General features: G+C 39.1%; 1 protein-coding gene across 9 annotated transcripts in view; it reads right to left on the reverse strand.

Moving 5' to 3' along the window:
- Window positions 1–16,765, reverse strand: part of Dcaf6 (DDB1 and CUL4 associated factor 6) — a 108,987-nt gene extending 92,222 nt beyond the window's left edge. For 5 of the 9 annotated variants that reach the window (XM_047521496.1, XM_047521495.1, XM_047521493.1 and 2 more), the window contains exons 1-2: window positions 16,430–16,764; window positions 2,620–2,681 (exon numbers count right to left, since the gene is read on the reverse strand). In XM_047521496.1, the coding sequence (XP_047377452.1) occupies window positions 2,620–2,681; window positions 16,430–16,526 (159 nt within the window). In that variant the 5' untranslated portion in view covers window positions 16,527–16,764. Of the gene's footprint in view, window positions 1–2,619; window positions 2,682–16,429 lie in introns of all 9 variants that reach the window. The other 4 variants (XM_047521492.1, XM_047521491.1, XM_047521488.1 and 1 more) reach the window with 2 other exon arrangements.
- Window positions 16,766–17,285: the final 520 nt, after the last annotated feature.

Below are 17,285 nucleotides of genomic sequence, written 5' to 3' on the forward strand. Positions count from 1 at the left end.
TGCTTGCCTAGCATGTTTGGGGCACTGGATTCAATCTCTAGTATTAAAAAAAAAAAAAAAGCTATTTTTAAGAACAACAAAACAAAGGATATTTATATATGATGTTTAAAGTTAGAAACCAAAAATGACTACAAAGGGTTACTGCCTTTGGAAAATAAGAACAGAATGAAGGAGGAAGCAAGGTATGGTGACATAATCTGTTCTTCAAAGTACGAATTACGGATCAACTAGCGCAAAATCACCTGAAGTGTTAGTTAAAACACAAATTTCCTTGGCATTAAATTTCAGAGGTTTGTTTGCATGTTTGTTTTATTTTACAACCAAGAGTAAAAGTTCCATTTCTTCAAAAACAGTTTAAAAGTTGTGTTCCGATCACCTTCTGTAATGAAACGAAGGACACCAATGTAATATAGATAACATCTTAGTGAATGTAAATAAATACACTTTGATGATCAGCAACTGCCAACTACACTGCAAGTCTTAGAATGCTACATGGAAAAATAGAAGAAATAATACAGAAGTAGTATCATGACTAGATTTGTATGCATAACCTAGTATTTGTAGTTGAAGATATTATAGGAAAATTAGAGTGAATACAGTATGAAATAAGGGGATAGTGTAGTAGTTCAGGTAAAAGAAGAGGACAGCCTAGGGCTGGGTGTGGCTCAATGGCAGAGCACTCACCTAGCATGCATGAGACCCTGGGTTCAACTGACAGCACCTTGAAGGAAAAAAGGAAAGAAAAATGACTATAGCTTAAATCGAGTGGCAGACAAAAAGAGGATGGACCAGATAAGTTCTCAAATTAGAATTTCATGGGTAGACTGAATATGAAAGTTTAGGGAAAGAAAGATCAAGGATAACTTGAAAATTTTCATCTTATGCATCTAGATGGATGGCAGTCCTATTCACCGAAATATAGAAAGTTGCAAATTTAGGGAAGAAAACGAAATATTCATTTTGACAAATCAAATTGTATAATAAATCTTAACCTAACCAAAAGTAGGTAAACAAAACATCATGAGCTTTTTTATTCAATACAGTATAAAGTCCATGGTATAACCTAAGTACTTTTGTTGAGAAGAATCTTATCAAACTGCTACAAGTAACTTAATGACGACACAAGAAAACAAACCAATAAAGCTAGCGTGTGAAACAGTCTACAGGAAAACTGACCTGTTTCCTCTAGCAGGGTACAAAAATGCAAGACCACACCTGAACAGAAAAGTACGTAGGGAATGAGGGTGTTGCAGCTCACTGGTAGAGCACTTGCTTGACATGTGCAAGGCCCTGGATTTGATCCCCAGTACAACAAAAATAAAAATTTACAAACTTAAAGATAAGGAGCTGGTCTAGATCATCTCTAGACAAAATAACTATAAAAAAATATTGTTATAATGGGAAATTTCTTTATGGACAATGTATTATTATATGATACCAAAAATATGCTGTCAATTCTTGTTAAAATGCATAATGGCACTTTGATCATATAAGAAAATATCCATTGCTTCAAAATACTTAAGGCAAGAGGATAAGAACTAAGAAAAAGGTAGGAGAAGTAAACATTGACAAAATCTTAATAACTGCTAAATCCAGGCAATGAGTATAAGGAAAGTATGTTTGAAATTTTTAAAAAGGAAAGGGCTCTGTGTTTTGGACCTGTTAAATCTGAATGCCTGCCTTGTAAACACAAGGTCCTAGGTTCACTAACCAGCAAAGCAAAAAAAAAAAAAACTGAATGCCTATGAGACACGCAACTAGATATGTTAAGTGGAGTTGGACCTGCTATTTCAGGAAGAGGCAGAAGTCATGCCTTTTTCAGCCATGGAACTGGCTAGGGTCAAAACACTGAGGAGAAAATAAGGTGGAAGGTGCCATCACAGAGTCTTTGACCACTCAACATCTGAATGTGGAGAGGAGAAGAGTCAGCAGCTAAGAAGACAAAAGACATAGTGAGTCAATAGGATGGGGCGGGTGGCGGGGGTGGAGTGTAGAATTAACAAAGTATTTTTAAGAAAGGATGGGTTCAACTGATGGTTAAAGTTTCTGAGACATGACCACAGATAAGGAAATACACAGAGCGCCGGTAACCACAAAAGCAGTTTCAGTAGAGTGAAGAATGAAAGGCTTTTGATATTTGAAAACTCACCTGTACTTTAAAAAAATCTTACATATATTTTTCTGAATTCAAATACACTTTTTATCTTTTAATATAAAACTCTGGCCAAGCACAACAGTACACACCTGTAATCCCAGCTTCTCGGGAGGCTGAGACAGGGGCATTACAAATTCAAGACAGAGCCTCAGCAACTTAGCAAAACCCTGTCTCAAAAAAGGGGCTAGAGATGTAGCTTAGTGTAGAGTGCCCCTAGGTTCAATCTTTAGTACTAAAGAATAAACATAAATTAAAAAGTCAAAACTTTAGCGGTCGTGGGGATGGAACCCAAGGCCTCGCACATGCTGGGCAGGCGTTCTACCACTGAGCTACACCTCCAATCTTTATTCTCTCATTTTATTAAAGTTGGTTACAAACCCTCCTAGGATGATTGGGGCATATTATCAAATAATTTATTAGACATTATTAAAGTCCTTCATAGTTGAAAATTAACCATTACTTACACAGCCATCATGCACATTTAAAGTTGCTTCAAGTTTTAATCTTTGGATAAATTCTCTTCTTCCTGTTTAAAAAGAAAGAACTAAATAAATCATATAATCTATTACTGACAAAAGTATCACAAAGAAATTAAAAGCCTAGGATCTGGCATAGTAAGGTAGAATTCAAGCTCTGATTTCAGCTCCCCCACTCATAAGCTGAGTGATACTGGCAAATTAACCTCCTGAGTCCCAGTTCATGCATTAGCATACCTATATCATGTGGTCATGGTAAAGGAATAAAGGAATCAAGGACAGAAAGGACTCAGCACAGTATCTGGGCCACAGTAAACATTTAAACATATCTTCATTCACCAATTCACTCAACAAATATTTATTTGGTGCCCCTGTTCCAGTTAATTTCGAGAAGCCAGGAATACAGTGACAACATAAAACAGAAAAGACCTCCTCCCTTCATAAAAGGATAAAGACAATGAACAATATGTCAGTTAGCGAGAGTATGAAATAGAAAGAACAAAGCAGGAAGGAAGATAAGTGAGACTGGTGGTGGGGATAAGGTTTTCAATTTTAAATAGGGTGCCAAATAGCGATATAAGATACCACCAATTTTTTTTTTTAAATCTCGATTTTAGAAGTCTTAAAAATATTTAAAATTTTACAATGATGAAATGCAGCAACAACAACAACAAAAATAGTCCAATGCCCAGCAATAGCAGAAGAGTTAAAATTCTGAAAAAATAAAGTTCCTTCTTGGAAAGAAAGAAAGGTCTCCCTCCAAGAAAAGAATCATCTTTACCAAAGATAGACTAAAAAGCATGTTTATTCAGAAACTATAATGAAAGAAAGCTCAATTTATGGCAAAAAGTGACAATTAACTAAGCAATCAGGCTTGCTGAGCTTTCCATTAAAATTAAATGACTATATTCTCCATACATTGTTAAACAATTATTGCATTTTCTTGTCATTCAATGTAGAGATCAAGATACTCCTGAAGTCAATTTGTCTTATTTCCTTACTTATAACTTTTAAGATATAGGAAAAGGATAAACATGTAGGTTAAAATATAAATTATGGGGTGTTTTGTGGAGGATGGTCTATGGTTCCTAGATTTATTAAAATAGAAAAAAAAAATAAATTCAGTAAAGTATTTTCATGAACTAGGTTGTTTTTCATATCATTAACTTTCCAAATCTGACTTTTGGTTTTAAAAAGAAGGTACCTGTGGGAAACAGGCAATTTTCTGTTTTAAAAATCATTTCCTTTTGGCCAAAGGCAGTCTTGGTAATCCTGCTGGTTATAAACTAGACTCAAGAAACAAACTACTCAACTTAACAACAGGACCGCAATTAGAACTCATTAAAATGTTAAAATATACTAGAAACATTTTTCCCCCCCAATTTTTAAAATCTGGTTTCAAATCCAGCTCTAGCCATTTTGGTCTAGAGAAAATGGTAGTAGGATATAAAAGAACAGAAGATAAACTAAGCTGTTCTGGCAAAAAAATCTTACACGTGAAATTTGTACCTAAAAAACAAGCACTGAAACATGATACAGTTAGGTCCTCGGTGACTTTTTTACATGTGACTTTCGAGATAAAACTGTTGCTGTCCAGATATCCCACAAAGTGTGCCTCTATAAGCTAAAAACCACCAGAGTAAGAATTAAATTGTAAAACTTGAGCTCTCTCCAATTAAACACATGTCTGAATGCTATTAAAAACTGAAGGTTCTGGGATATTTGCAAGATCACCAGTCAGCCTGCCACCATTTCCTGCATGTAGCATTAAACTCAAGACCCTAAGTCATAAGCAGAAGACTTATTACCCACAGCATGCAAGCAGCATGAGCTTCGGGTGCACACTGGTTCCCTTGACCTCCCAAGTGTCACAGCGCACCTTAGAGAGGTATGGGTGGATCGCTGAACATGTAATGAATCTGAATCAGCACTGAGGAACTGAGCTGAGGGAACCCAAATCTTATGGAGCACATTAGCCTTGTATTTGTCCAGAGTCAGGCATTGTTTTTACTAAACTAAACAATAAACAAACTTGCCTTCTGTTCCAGGAGACAATGTATCTTCCAAGGCTGTTCACTGTCTAAACATCATTCAAAATACAGTCCAGAACAAAGGAGCGGAGTGTCTCGGCTCACAAGATGTGCAGAAATGAAAAGCAGCCCTGGAGAATCCTCTCCCAACAATGATACATTTGTAATGGATGAACTTACTACTATGGCTTCCTACTCAACTCTTTCTGCACCCCAAGCTCCCTTTTACAATTCCACCTCCACTTTGACATTCTATTCTGTTAATAGACAATAAGCTCCATCAGAGGAGTGCGCTTGTTTAGCCAAGTCTCCCAAGTGTTAGAACAGTGCCTAGCACAAAGCATTCAGTATACACTTGCTGTATTAGTGAATAAATAATTAGGATAATATCCCATCCTGTCTGTAATCTTTATCTTCCCAATAATACTTAGAGAACATCTTTCAAGGACAATTAAGAGCTAATTATTGTTCATTTTTGATAGTTGTATAACATTAAACAATTCTGTGATTTGTGTGTTCACATAGTATAACTCCATCTCTAAACTACAAAATGTTGGGGACAAGAACAGGTTTAAATATCTATCTTGGGATGTACAACACTTATGCTATCCTATCTCATAAAACCTTAGTTTTATATTTGTAAAAGAAAGAATAACAAAAACATGACGTTTGTTATAAGAAGAAAATTAGCATATGCACAACTTCTAAACTGCCTGAAATACTGTAGACATTTAAAGTTAGTTCTCTATATGTGTGTGAGATTGTTCTAATTTAACATAGTGTGAAAAAAAATAATTAAAAAAAATACATAACTTCAGTAAAGGAGTTAAGATAAGGAGGAAAAAGAATAACGCTGGTGGTACTGAGGAAGAGAAAGTTTTTTTTTTTTTTTCCATTTTTATTTGACAGTATTGTCATCTGAGCTTTCTAATGCAAACTTCTCAAGTCCACAGAGGCTGCTTTCCTAGCTCGCCATCAGGCCTTCCTTCCCTACTCACTGGCGCCAATTTAGTCCACTCGGGCTACTATAACAAAATGTCTTAGACTGGGTAGCTTACAAACAACAGAACCTTATTTCCCACAGTACTAGAGGCTGGGAAGTCCAAGATCAAGGCACTGGCAGATTTGGTGTCTGGTGGGAGCCAGTTTCCTATAGACGGCGCCCTCGCACTGTATCCTCGGATGGCAGAAGGGGCAAGGAAGCTCATCAGGACCTCTTTTATAAGGGCACTAATAATTAATGAGGGCTCTGCCACCATGAGCCAATTGCCTCCCAAAGGCCCCACCTAGGACTGAAACATAGAAACTTTAAAGGGGCACACACATTTAGACCACAGCAGTCTCTTTGGCCCCAATTCTCCATTAGTTTTGTTTTTAAGAAATCACATGTGCTGGGTAAACCCAAGACACATTTTTCAAGATCCCAGTTAATATCTGTCATGGCTAATGACTATCTCCTTGAGATACAACCCTCTGGTTCCCACGGCTCATACAGATAACCAGAAGAAACGCACAGCAAAGGCAACCACCTTCTCCAAGGAGTAATGAGACAGAACTGTTTCCTCTTTGGCACAAAGAGAAGAATGCCATGAAGCACTTAAGATGAAATCAATGAAATTTTAAATGGACAATGAAGGCCCACCTGGGCTGGCAGGACAGCTCATTATCTACAGGAACTCTAGAACAGACCGTCTACATGCAGCGACCAGCTCTTCTCCATAAGCTTCCATCAGGCTCTCCTAAGACTGTGAGAACTGGGCAGGATACACAGAAGATCCCGGTCTGACAGGGTATGGAAATGAAACTCCACTCACTTCCTAGGCTGTCCCCTTGTGGGAAGCAAAAGCCTCAAGTAACTGGGGGCAAGCCCTGGCAAACAGGGTCGCAGCAAAATCTCCCTACTCACACCCGTTTAAGCAAAGGCAAAGTGCCACAGGAATGGCATAAATGGCCTGTCCTAAAGGGAGGGCAGAAATTACCCTCTCCACCCCTCCCATAAACTTTACATTGAACAACAAGCAGAAGAGTGTGGTGGCTCCAAAATATTTCCACACAGCCAGACCAAACTGTTTCCCAGAATTCCTTCCCTGTTATGACACAACAGTGATTAAAATTAAGATATAAACAAAAGTTTGACTAAGTTATACTAACACTTTCTGCTTAGAATGAGCCACAGTCAGTTCTGCAGACCTGGAGGGTGGAAAGGAAACAGGAGCCATGCTGGTGTTTATGCTTAGAAGTCTGGAGCAGATGATGCTCTTATAGTTGGCAAACCTTAATACTTATCTGCTGCCTCACCTTGCTGGACAGCAACTAGGCCTTCAACTGCCCCACTTTCCCTTGTATCCTCCTTTAGTTTCTTCAAACACTAGAGCAAATGTGTGTTTAGGTCCCTGGTAAACTGTATCAGCTTTTCCTATAGAACACCCATTATCAATTAGATTAGAGACACTGAAAACTGACATGGTCTATGTTTTCCTGGGATGCAGCTTGGGCTTATTTGCAAGCCACAGATCTTGTCTTTGTTTTCTCTCACTTTAAAATACCTTCCCTTCCCAACTGCCTGTCCTTCATATGGCAAGCCCCAGCATGAGACATAAAGAGAGTAATTCATAAGATTGTTTTGAAGAGTCATTAATTAAGGTCAAATCCCTATAAAACATCTGTATGCATATGTATGCACGTTTCTCCCAACTGTTCTGCTATTCTAATTGAACCCATTCACAACACTCAGCAAACTCAGCATGAGGGAAATTTCTTCCACATGAGCACCAAAAAAAACTAAACCAAACCAAACCAAAACAAAACACCCTACAGCATACATATTTAGAGATGAAACAGTGCCTACTTTCTACCTAAAATGAAAAATAAAACAAGGAATATCCACTCTCACAACCACTATTCAACATAGTTCCAAATGTTCTCACCAATGTAATAATGCAGGAAAAAGAAAGACAGATTGGGATAGAAAGAAGACTGTTCCTATAGAAAAATGACAGAATTGTCTGTATATAAAATCCCCAACAAAATATTCAAAATATTACTTGAACTTATAATTCAATAAGGTCTATGGATACAAGATTAATACACAAAAAGTAATCACATTTTTATATACCAAAAATGTACATGTGGAAATTGAACTTAAACACAATACTATCACAACTGGTCCAAAGACAATGATATTAAAAAAACTGAACATATATATCTTGATAATTACAAATGAAAGAAATCAAAGATGTAAACAGATATACTGCATTCATGTACTAGAAGACTCAATAGTACATGACTCATCCCAAATTGATCTTTAAGTAAATACCTATCAAAATTCTAGCAATGTATTTGGGGACATGGACAAGCTTATGCTTAGAGTTATAAGGAAAGGTACAGGACCTAGAACAGTCATAATAACTTTGAAAAAAAGGAGGGGAAAAAAGGAGAAATCATTCTACCCTAATGTTAAAGATTACTATGCAGCTACAAAAACAAGACAGTATGGAGACCAGACGTGGTGGCACAAAACTATGATCCCAGCAACTAGGGAATCTGAGGCAGGAGGATGACAAATTCAAGGCCAGTCCTTGCAACTCAGGAAGACCCTGCTTCAAAATAAAAAGTAAAAAGTATTGGAAACCTAGAAATGGAGACCTAGTTTAGTGGTAAAGAGCCTGGGTTCAATCCCCCCCACCCAAAAAAGGGAAACAAGATAGTATATGACATTCACAGAGATCAACTGAGCAGAACTGAGAACTCAGAATTAGATCCACATAAATATGTCCAAATGATTTAAAAAAAAAAAAAAAAAAAGATGCAAAAACAATTCAATGAAGGAAACGGACTTTGAAATTGTGCCAGAGTAAGTGAACAAAAATGAATTTCAGAATCTCATACCTCATACAAAAATTAACTCCAAACAGATCCTGGACTTAAATGTAAAACTATAAAATTCTAGAAGAAACACATAGGAAACCATCTTTAGGACATAGTATTGGGCCAAGTTCTTTGACTTACAGTGCGATAAACATAATCCATAAAAGAAGAAACTGATAAACTGGACCTTAACAAAATTAAAAACTTTGGCTCTACAAAAGACCCTCTGACAAGAAGGGTCCTTTGAAAGATAAGCTACAGACTGGGAGAAAATATTTGCAAACCACATATCTAACACAGAACTAATACCTAAAATATATAAAGAAATTTCAAAACTCAACAGGTGAAAAACAATAATCCAAGTAGAAAAGGAAGAAAAATGAGATGTTTCACTGAAAATATGGAGATGGCAAGAAAGCACATAAAGATATGCAACATCATTAGTCATTAGGGAAATGCAAATTAAAACCAATGAGACATCACTACACACCTAGCAAAAATGATTAACATATCATTTGATAACATCAAATGATAGGATACAGAGAAACTATATTTCCCATGTGTGACTAACAAAAATAGAAAATGGCACAGTAAAAGGAGTACAGCAGCTCCTTACAAAATTAACCAATACACTTACCATACCAAATTAAAACTTATGTTCATATAAAATCTATGTGGAATTTTATTTTTTTTTTGGGGGGGGGGTGTACCAGGGATTGAACTCAGGGGCACTCGACCACTGAGCCACATCCCCAGCCCTATTCTGTATTTTATTTAGAGTCAGGGTCTCACTGAGTTGCTTAGCGCTTCACTTTTGCTGAGGCTGGCTTTGAACTTTCGATCCTCCTGCCTCAGTCTCCCCGGCCTCTGGGATTACAGTTGTGTGCCACCACACCCAGCAATTTTTATTTTAATACCAGGGACTGAACCCAAGGGTACTTTATGACAGAACTAAATCCCCAGCCTTTCATTTATTTTTTGAGACAGTGTCTTGCTAAATTACCAAAACTTGCAATCCTCCTGGCTCTGTTCCTGAGTCACTGGATTTGCAGGTGTGCATCCCGCCTGTGCAAAAATATTAACAATTTATTCTTAGCTCAAAACTGGAAAAATCCAAATATTCAGAATCAGGTGAATACGGTCACACATTCATACTCTAGGCCACTAATCAACAATAAAAAAAGAATAAACTATGCACACAAAAACTTGGATGGATCTCAAGATAATTAATCTGAATGAAAACTCCAATCTCAAAAGGTTACACACAATAATTTATAAGGTTAAATACATATATTGTCTATACGACATTTTTTTTTCTTGAGACAGAATCTCACTATTTGGCCCATAAGTGCAAAACTTGCAGGCTCAAAAGATCCTGCTACCTCAACCTCCCCATTCATCAGCATGCAACACCATGTGCAGCTTATATAATACTCTTTAAGTAACAAAATTACAGGGATAGAGAACGAAATTGTGGCCACCAGGAGTTAGCAGTGGGGAGAGAAGGATGTGGCCTAGGCTACGTAGGATCTCAAAAAGGGTCCTTGTGATAGAACTGTTCCGTATCTTAACCTCATTAATCTATTAACTAATTAAAGTCAACATTAATCTATTAAAATTGCTTAATTATTAAAATTAAGCAATTAATTAAAATTACACTGCATGGAATACATACATACACAGGCACACACAAGTGAGTCCAAGTGACTATGTGAAATCTGAATGAGGTTTATCTATGTCAGTTTCCTGGTTCTTACATTATAAAAAATGTGAACACTGGAGGTCCTGGTTGTAAAGTTTATTTATCTCTTTGCAGTACTTCTTACAAATGCACATGAATATACCACTACCTTAAAATAAAGTTTTTAAAAATATTTAAACCCCTCCACCCCAAAATAACACCCCACAGGGAGGGGGAAAAAAAAAAAAAACACCACCACCCAACCTTCCCTCAAAGAAAACTCAAAGCCCAGATGATTTCAAAGTTGTATCTATCAAACATTTAAGGAAAAAAGTACTTTTAAGTCTACAAGAACTCTTCAGACAAAAGGGAACACATCCTAACTCATTCATGCAGCCAGCATTATCCTGACATCAAAATCAGGTACAATTTTACAAGAAAACTATAGACTAAATTAGCTCCTTTAAGAACACTAGCTCAAAATTCTTACTAAAATTGAAGTCAGCAATACAAAAAATGATAATGTACCATGACCAGGGAAATTCAACCCAGGAATTGAATGTTGGCTCAAAATTCAAAAGTTAATCAATACGTTAACATGCCATATTAACAGAATAAGTGAAAGAAAAAACAGTAGAAGAAAAAAAACTTTGACAGCAGTCAAGAGCCAGTTATGATGAACCTCTCAGTAATCTAGGAATAGAAAGGAACTTCCTCAGTCTGAAAGGGCATCAGCAAAAAAATCTACAACCCATAACACAATAATGATAAACAATCTTTTCCACCTAAATATCAGGAATAGCAGGGTACAGCAGCATACATCTGTAATACAAGCAACTGGGGAGGCTGAGGCAGGAGGATCACAAGTTTAAGGCCAGCCTCAACAACAAAGTGAGACCCCTGTTTCAAAATATAAAATAAAAAGGGCAGAAGATGTAGCTCAGTGGTCGAGTGGTAAAAAAATATTAATCAATTCATAAATTGTATATCTATATACCCTCAATGAACAACTAGATACAGAAACTTAAAAATACCACCCAAAACAGCTTGAAAAACTTAATATATTTAGGGATAAATTTAACTATGAAAAAACGTAAAACACTGCTGAAAGAATCCTAGAACATCTAAATATATAGGAAGAAACCAGAAATGTAGTTTGAAATATTCAATATTGTAAAGATGAAAGTTTTCCCTGAGATAATGTATCAATTCAACCCAAACTTCCAAAAGAGACAGGTTGCTTATAAAATTTATATGAACTGCTTATATCTGTTCATAAAGAAAATCATAATGTCTTTAAATTACTCTCCTGTAAACACATGATCTCTCTGCAGTTTTCAAAATAAAATTTATATGAAAAGGGAACAGGCCAAGACAATTTGGGGGAAGGAAGAGAGACCTGGAACAAAGTATCACATAGCTGGTTTCAACATTACTATAAAGACATGAAGTACCAGCAAAGACAGACACCTCGCTCAATAAAACATGGCTGAGATGCTGAAACACATGGTCAACTTATTTTGGACAAAGAGAAAAGGACATACAGTGCTGATCAATTGTACAGGGTATGTGAAGAAAGGAAACTTGACCCTTACACCTCACAGAGTATGTAAAAATTAACCAGACACTGTTTATAGAACTGAATTTCAAAGATAAAATAAAAAATTTCCAGGCCTGAAGATGAGGCTCAGTGGTAGTGTACTTGCCTAGCATGTGTAAGTTCCCAGCACAATCCCCAGCACCACAACACACACACACACACAACAAAACTTACAGGAAAAAACGAAGTGTAATTTTGGTGACCTTGGATTATGTAAAGATTCTTTGGACATGAAAAATATGAACTACAAAAGATACTTTCTGAAAAAAGACAAGACAAAACTGGAAGAAAATATTTAAAATTTTTTGATTAAGGACTTATACCAAGACTACATAATAATTTTTATAATATTAAAAAGGTAAACTTAGGCTTGGGAGATAGCTCAGTTGGTAGAGTGCTTGCTTTGCAAGCACAAAGCCCTGGGTTGAATCCCCAGCACGGTAAAAAAAAAAAAAAAAAAAAAAAGTAAACTTGACACTTTTAGCCAAAGTATGCAGACAGGAAAAAAAATTATTATAGAAAAACAAACTAAAAGATAATATATTTCTACATACCTATCAGAAAGGGTAAAATAAAGAAGATTTGTTACACCAAATGCTGAGGATAAAGTAGAATGATTGACCTTTATTCATACACTGCTGATAGAAATTAGTATGGAACAATTATTTTGGAAATTTAATTGTGGCAGCTCTTTATTAAGTTAAATGCACTTATCATGCAACCCAGCAATCTCACTGTACATATTTACCCCAAAAATGAAAACCGAAAAGCATCCTATCCTAGTTACTTTGTCCAAAGTATAAATTAAGTTTTACTTTTTATATATTCCTTCTAAGTCATCAGCAGAATTCAAAAAAACTTTTGAAATCTGATTTAAATACTTATGAACTTCATCCACCCTAACTCTGAAGTCAATAACATTCAAACAAAATTATAAAAATCAAGGCCTGGGGTTGTGGCTCAGTATTAGAGCGCTTGCCTAGCACGTGTAAGGAACTGGGTTTGATCCTCAGCACCACATAAAAAATAAAAATAAAATAAAGGTATTGTGTCCATCTACAAGTAAAAATATTTTTTTTTTAATTATAAAATTTACAAACCCTCTACAAGTGTTTTACAAGCCTCAAGCTGAGAGTCACTAGTAGGTGTCTATTGGGTCAAGACCAACTTTTTAAGAACATGATACAGAACAGAAAATAGAACACACCCTATCTAGTAAGGCTAAATTTACATCTGAAGGATCTTAAGCCATATCACAGGAGTCATGTAAACATACTTTTACTGTAGATCATGTCAAAACATTCAAAAATCCTGACCTAAAACAGACCAGTAAAGTAAGTTTTATGCTACTAGAAGATTCTATGATTTCTAAGCACTTTCTTAATTCATCCCCATGCCAGGGAAGAATGAAATCCAGAGGCATTATAAATGTTGTCTACAAATGTAACGACTTCCAAATATGCCTCTGGGGGTCTTACCTTAAAGAATTATGAGTATACTTTACTATTTGTTATATTTGGCAATCACTTTTAATACTAAAGCAATATATTTTGGACTTTCATTGAGATTCTGAGACTAAAGAATTCCACCAACTTTTTTCTCCAGTGGCTAAACAAGGAGACAAACATCAGAACTTCCTGATCCTCCTATTATATACTGTAACTTGGCAACACATTATGAAGAACCTGGTAATTTAGAATGTAGATGAATTCAGCATTCACTAGAAAGTAATCTGAAGGCAAAATTATCCATTTCAATATAGAACCAACTCACAATAATCAAAGGACACTGACTTCCCAAACCCCTTACCAAAAAAGGAGATTTTAACATTAAAAAGTTGTCACTGGCTGCCTAATTATGGCTTAAGCATATTTTTTTTAGAGCAAAATAAATGAAATTTATTTTAAATGGATTTGAAGACACATATTTGAGTACTCATACCACTGTGGAAATTGGCAACTATTTTGGTCTCCCGCTACAGGTCTGGCCAAATATGAAAGATTAGTCAGCATTGTCCCTAGGGGAAGTTAAGCATTTTTTTAAAGTTTTTTTTTTTTATAATAACTTTATTTTATTTAGTTTTGTATGTAGTGCTGAGTATCAAACCCAGTGCCTCATGCCTGCTAGGCAAGTGCTCCACCACTGAGCCACAATCTCAGCCCCCGGCTTAAGCATTTTATATAAAACATTTTATATGTTTAGTAAACAAATCTTTTTGAAAGCCCTTAAAATTACTTCTTTGTCAACAATTACTCTCTTTTAATTTAGAACAGTTAGAAATAGTAAATTCACTTGCAGGCAAGTCTGTCCAAAAGGAAAGAAATGAGTAGAAATAATGCATGCATAGAAATAAGAGTTTCTTTTCTAAACCAGGTTTATCTTTACAAAACTGTATATAAAATATGTATAGATAATGAGTTACTGTAACCATCACTGAAATCCAGCTGGTATACAGTATCTTGAGAAACTGTGAAACTTTTAAACTTACAGTTATCTCTGACTCTGGACTTTAACAATTATTCATTAAAACACACACACACACACATATATATATATATACATATATATATGTATATGTATGTATATATATATGTCCTACACTGGAACTTAGATCAAGTTCATAAAGATTACAATCCCTCGACAAGCTTTTGAATCCCTGTGGGTCCAAAATAAGACTCCCTTGGTTCAGGGGATTCTTGTAAATTTGGGAGCTATAAAGGCACACATCTTTTTCTCATAAATAACATATAGAAAATTATTCACCTTCATTCCCATAACATAAAAGGCTATTTCGTGAATAATTTTCTTTTAGAGCTGGGGATGTGGCTCAGTGGTACTGGACTTGCCTAGAACGTCCAAGGCCCTAGATTTGATCCCCAGAACTGTAAAACAAAAATAAAGTGTTTCTATATACTTTATGTATGGAAAGAAGAGAGGTAATTAATCAATTTATGTACAATCAATGAAGCTTGAACACTTCTATTAGAAAGACACATGCTATGTTGAAACAAATTGTAAATGTTACAAGAAAAAAAACTCTCCATTCTATCCTAAATTTTGGTTACTTAGCTGTAATTCATTATTACAAATTTAAATAATGGAACCATATCAGAAACATATTTATCTTACAATACTGTAGATAAACAATTATAATGTTCAGACATTGTCTTTAAAGAAATCTATTTACTTCTTAAAATCTTGAACTTGGAATTTAAAAGGCAGGTTTTAGAAGAGTAGTTTTAAAAGTCATAAACATTTCAGTCCAGGAGGCAATCCACACGTGTAATACCAACTGTTTGAGAGGCTGAGGCAGGAGGATCACGAATTTGAGGCCGGTATGGGCAACTAAGCCAGACCTTCTCTAAAAATAAAAAATACAAAGGGCTGGCAATGTAGGTCAGTGGTAGAGCCCCGCCCCGCCCCCCCCCCCATTTTTTTCACCATTCACCAAAAAAAGAAAAAAGAAAGTAACTATGTGAGGTGATGGTTAATTAGCACTTTCTACAAATGTTTAATTTTAAAATGATTAATCACTCTTCGTAGTTACTAGAACAAGTGCACAGAGGCATATACAAAGACAGGTGCACTGCCATTATTAACAGTGAACATTCAGTTAAAGAAAAACGGTTGAGTACGCTTCAGTATTTCAGTTGTTAAAAATTATGTAATAATTTAAAAAACAGTGGATCTATCTTTATTGTCCTGGAAGGATCTCCAACATGTAGTGCAGAAAAAGCATGTTGCTAAAGACTTGCTTACACCAACCACCTGTCAGTCCTGTAACACACATGCATACTTGCGCACCTATTTCTCTACGTGTATAAAGTGCCTATTAAGAATTCAAAGAAAGCTAGGCAAGGTGGTGCATGCCAGCAATCGACTCGGGAGGCTGAAACTGGAGGATCACAAGTTCGAGGCCAGCCTCAGCAACTCAGGAAGACCCTGTCTCAAAATTTATGTGGATACAGCTCAGTGGTAAAGCGCCTCTGGGTTCAACCCCTACCAAAAGGGGGAGGGGAAAAAGAATACAAAGTTAAAGTTGTGGATTCAGGAAACAAAACAGAATTCCCTGCAGGGCAGGGTGAGAGCCGGGGCCGGGCAGGGGCTCGGGAACCTGAGCCTCCCATCTGGGTTTTCTCGAAGAGAAAAAAAGAGAAGCAGCGGAAAAGTTACGTCCTAACTTCTTTCAAGTCCTTGACACACCGGAGCCGGGCCGCCCCGGATTCCGACTTCCGTACTTGCTCCGCAGGAGTCGGACCGATCGCAGCCACACGCCCCGCACCCGGCCGGGCCGGCGGGGGACCCTCGCCAGCGCGCCCCGCGGGCCGGCGCGCCCCGACGCGAGCCCGCACCGCCGCCCGCCCAGCGCCGGAGGCCGTTTCCGAGGCTTCGCCAGCCCGCGGCCCGGCGCCCCCGGGCGGAGGCGGGACGTGAAACCCGACCCGGGCGGCGGCCGCCGGGGCCGGTCGGTTGACCGGGGCGCCGACTTGCGCCGAGCGGCCGGCCCGCCGCGCCCGCGCCCGCCCGGCTCTCCGCGGCGCGCTCGGCGCACGGGGCGCCCGGCCGCGGGGCTGGGGAGCGACCCCGGCCGGCAGCCCGACCCCGCCCGGCCCCGCTCACCCAGGTAGCGGCTCCGCAGCCGGGACGGGTCCTCCAGCCCCAGCGACCTCCTCCGCACGTCCCACAACAGGTGCGGGCAGGAGCCGCCCCGCGACATGGCTCCGCCGGGGCCGCGGAGCGGGGGCACCGCCGCGGGGGAGGGGCGGCGGGACGCGGGCGCGCGGCTGGGCTCCCGCGCCGCTCCGGCACCGTCCGCGCCGGCCTCGCGCGCGGCGACTCAGACGGCCGCGGCGCCTTGGTGCCCACAGCCCGGCCGCGCCCGGGCCGGAGCTCGCCTCATACTCTCCTGCTCAGACTACCCAGAACATCCCGAGCCGAGCGACAGTCCCCTCCCTGCCCCCTCCCGCCGGAGGAGGAGGCGGAGGCGGAGGCGGTCGCGGCTCCTCCCTCCCTCGGCTCCGGACACCGCCCCCCCGCGTCTTTCTCGCGAGATGACGGCCCCCCCGCGGGGCAGGCAGCCGGCGTGCGTCACGGCGGCCCTCACCGAAGGAAAGCGGACTCAGGCCGCTCTAGCCAGACGGAAGAGGAGTGGAGAAAGACGCTGACGCCTGTAATCTCTCGCCCACGATTCTCGCTCCAAAGGAAGCAAGAGCATTTGAGGTGTCATCTTTAGTGCGGGCACGGAAGGCCCGAAAAGCCCATGTTAACTGCGGGCCTCGTTCCTCCAAGCGAAGGGACGAAGCAGCCAGACGAGCTTCACGTTCCCTTCTCCATCATGGCGGAGCGAGCAGGAAGGAGAAGTCGGGGCTTCCCGCCCCGCCCGCGCCGCGGAGGGCGCCTATCGCGGCTGGCTGCTGCGCCCGCGCGTGCGCGCTGCCGGCGGGCTCTGGGCGGACTCGGCGGGGCGGTCTCCGCA

The sequence above is a fragment of the Sciurus carolinensis genome, chromosome 12 (assembly GCF_902686445.1).
Source record: "Sciurus carolinensis chromosome 12, mSciCar1.2, whole genome shotgun sequence".
Lineage (NCBI taxonomy): Eukaryota > Metazoa > Chordata > Mammalia > Rodentia > Sciuridae > Sciurus > Sciurus carolinensis.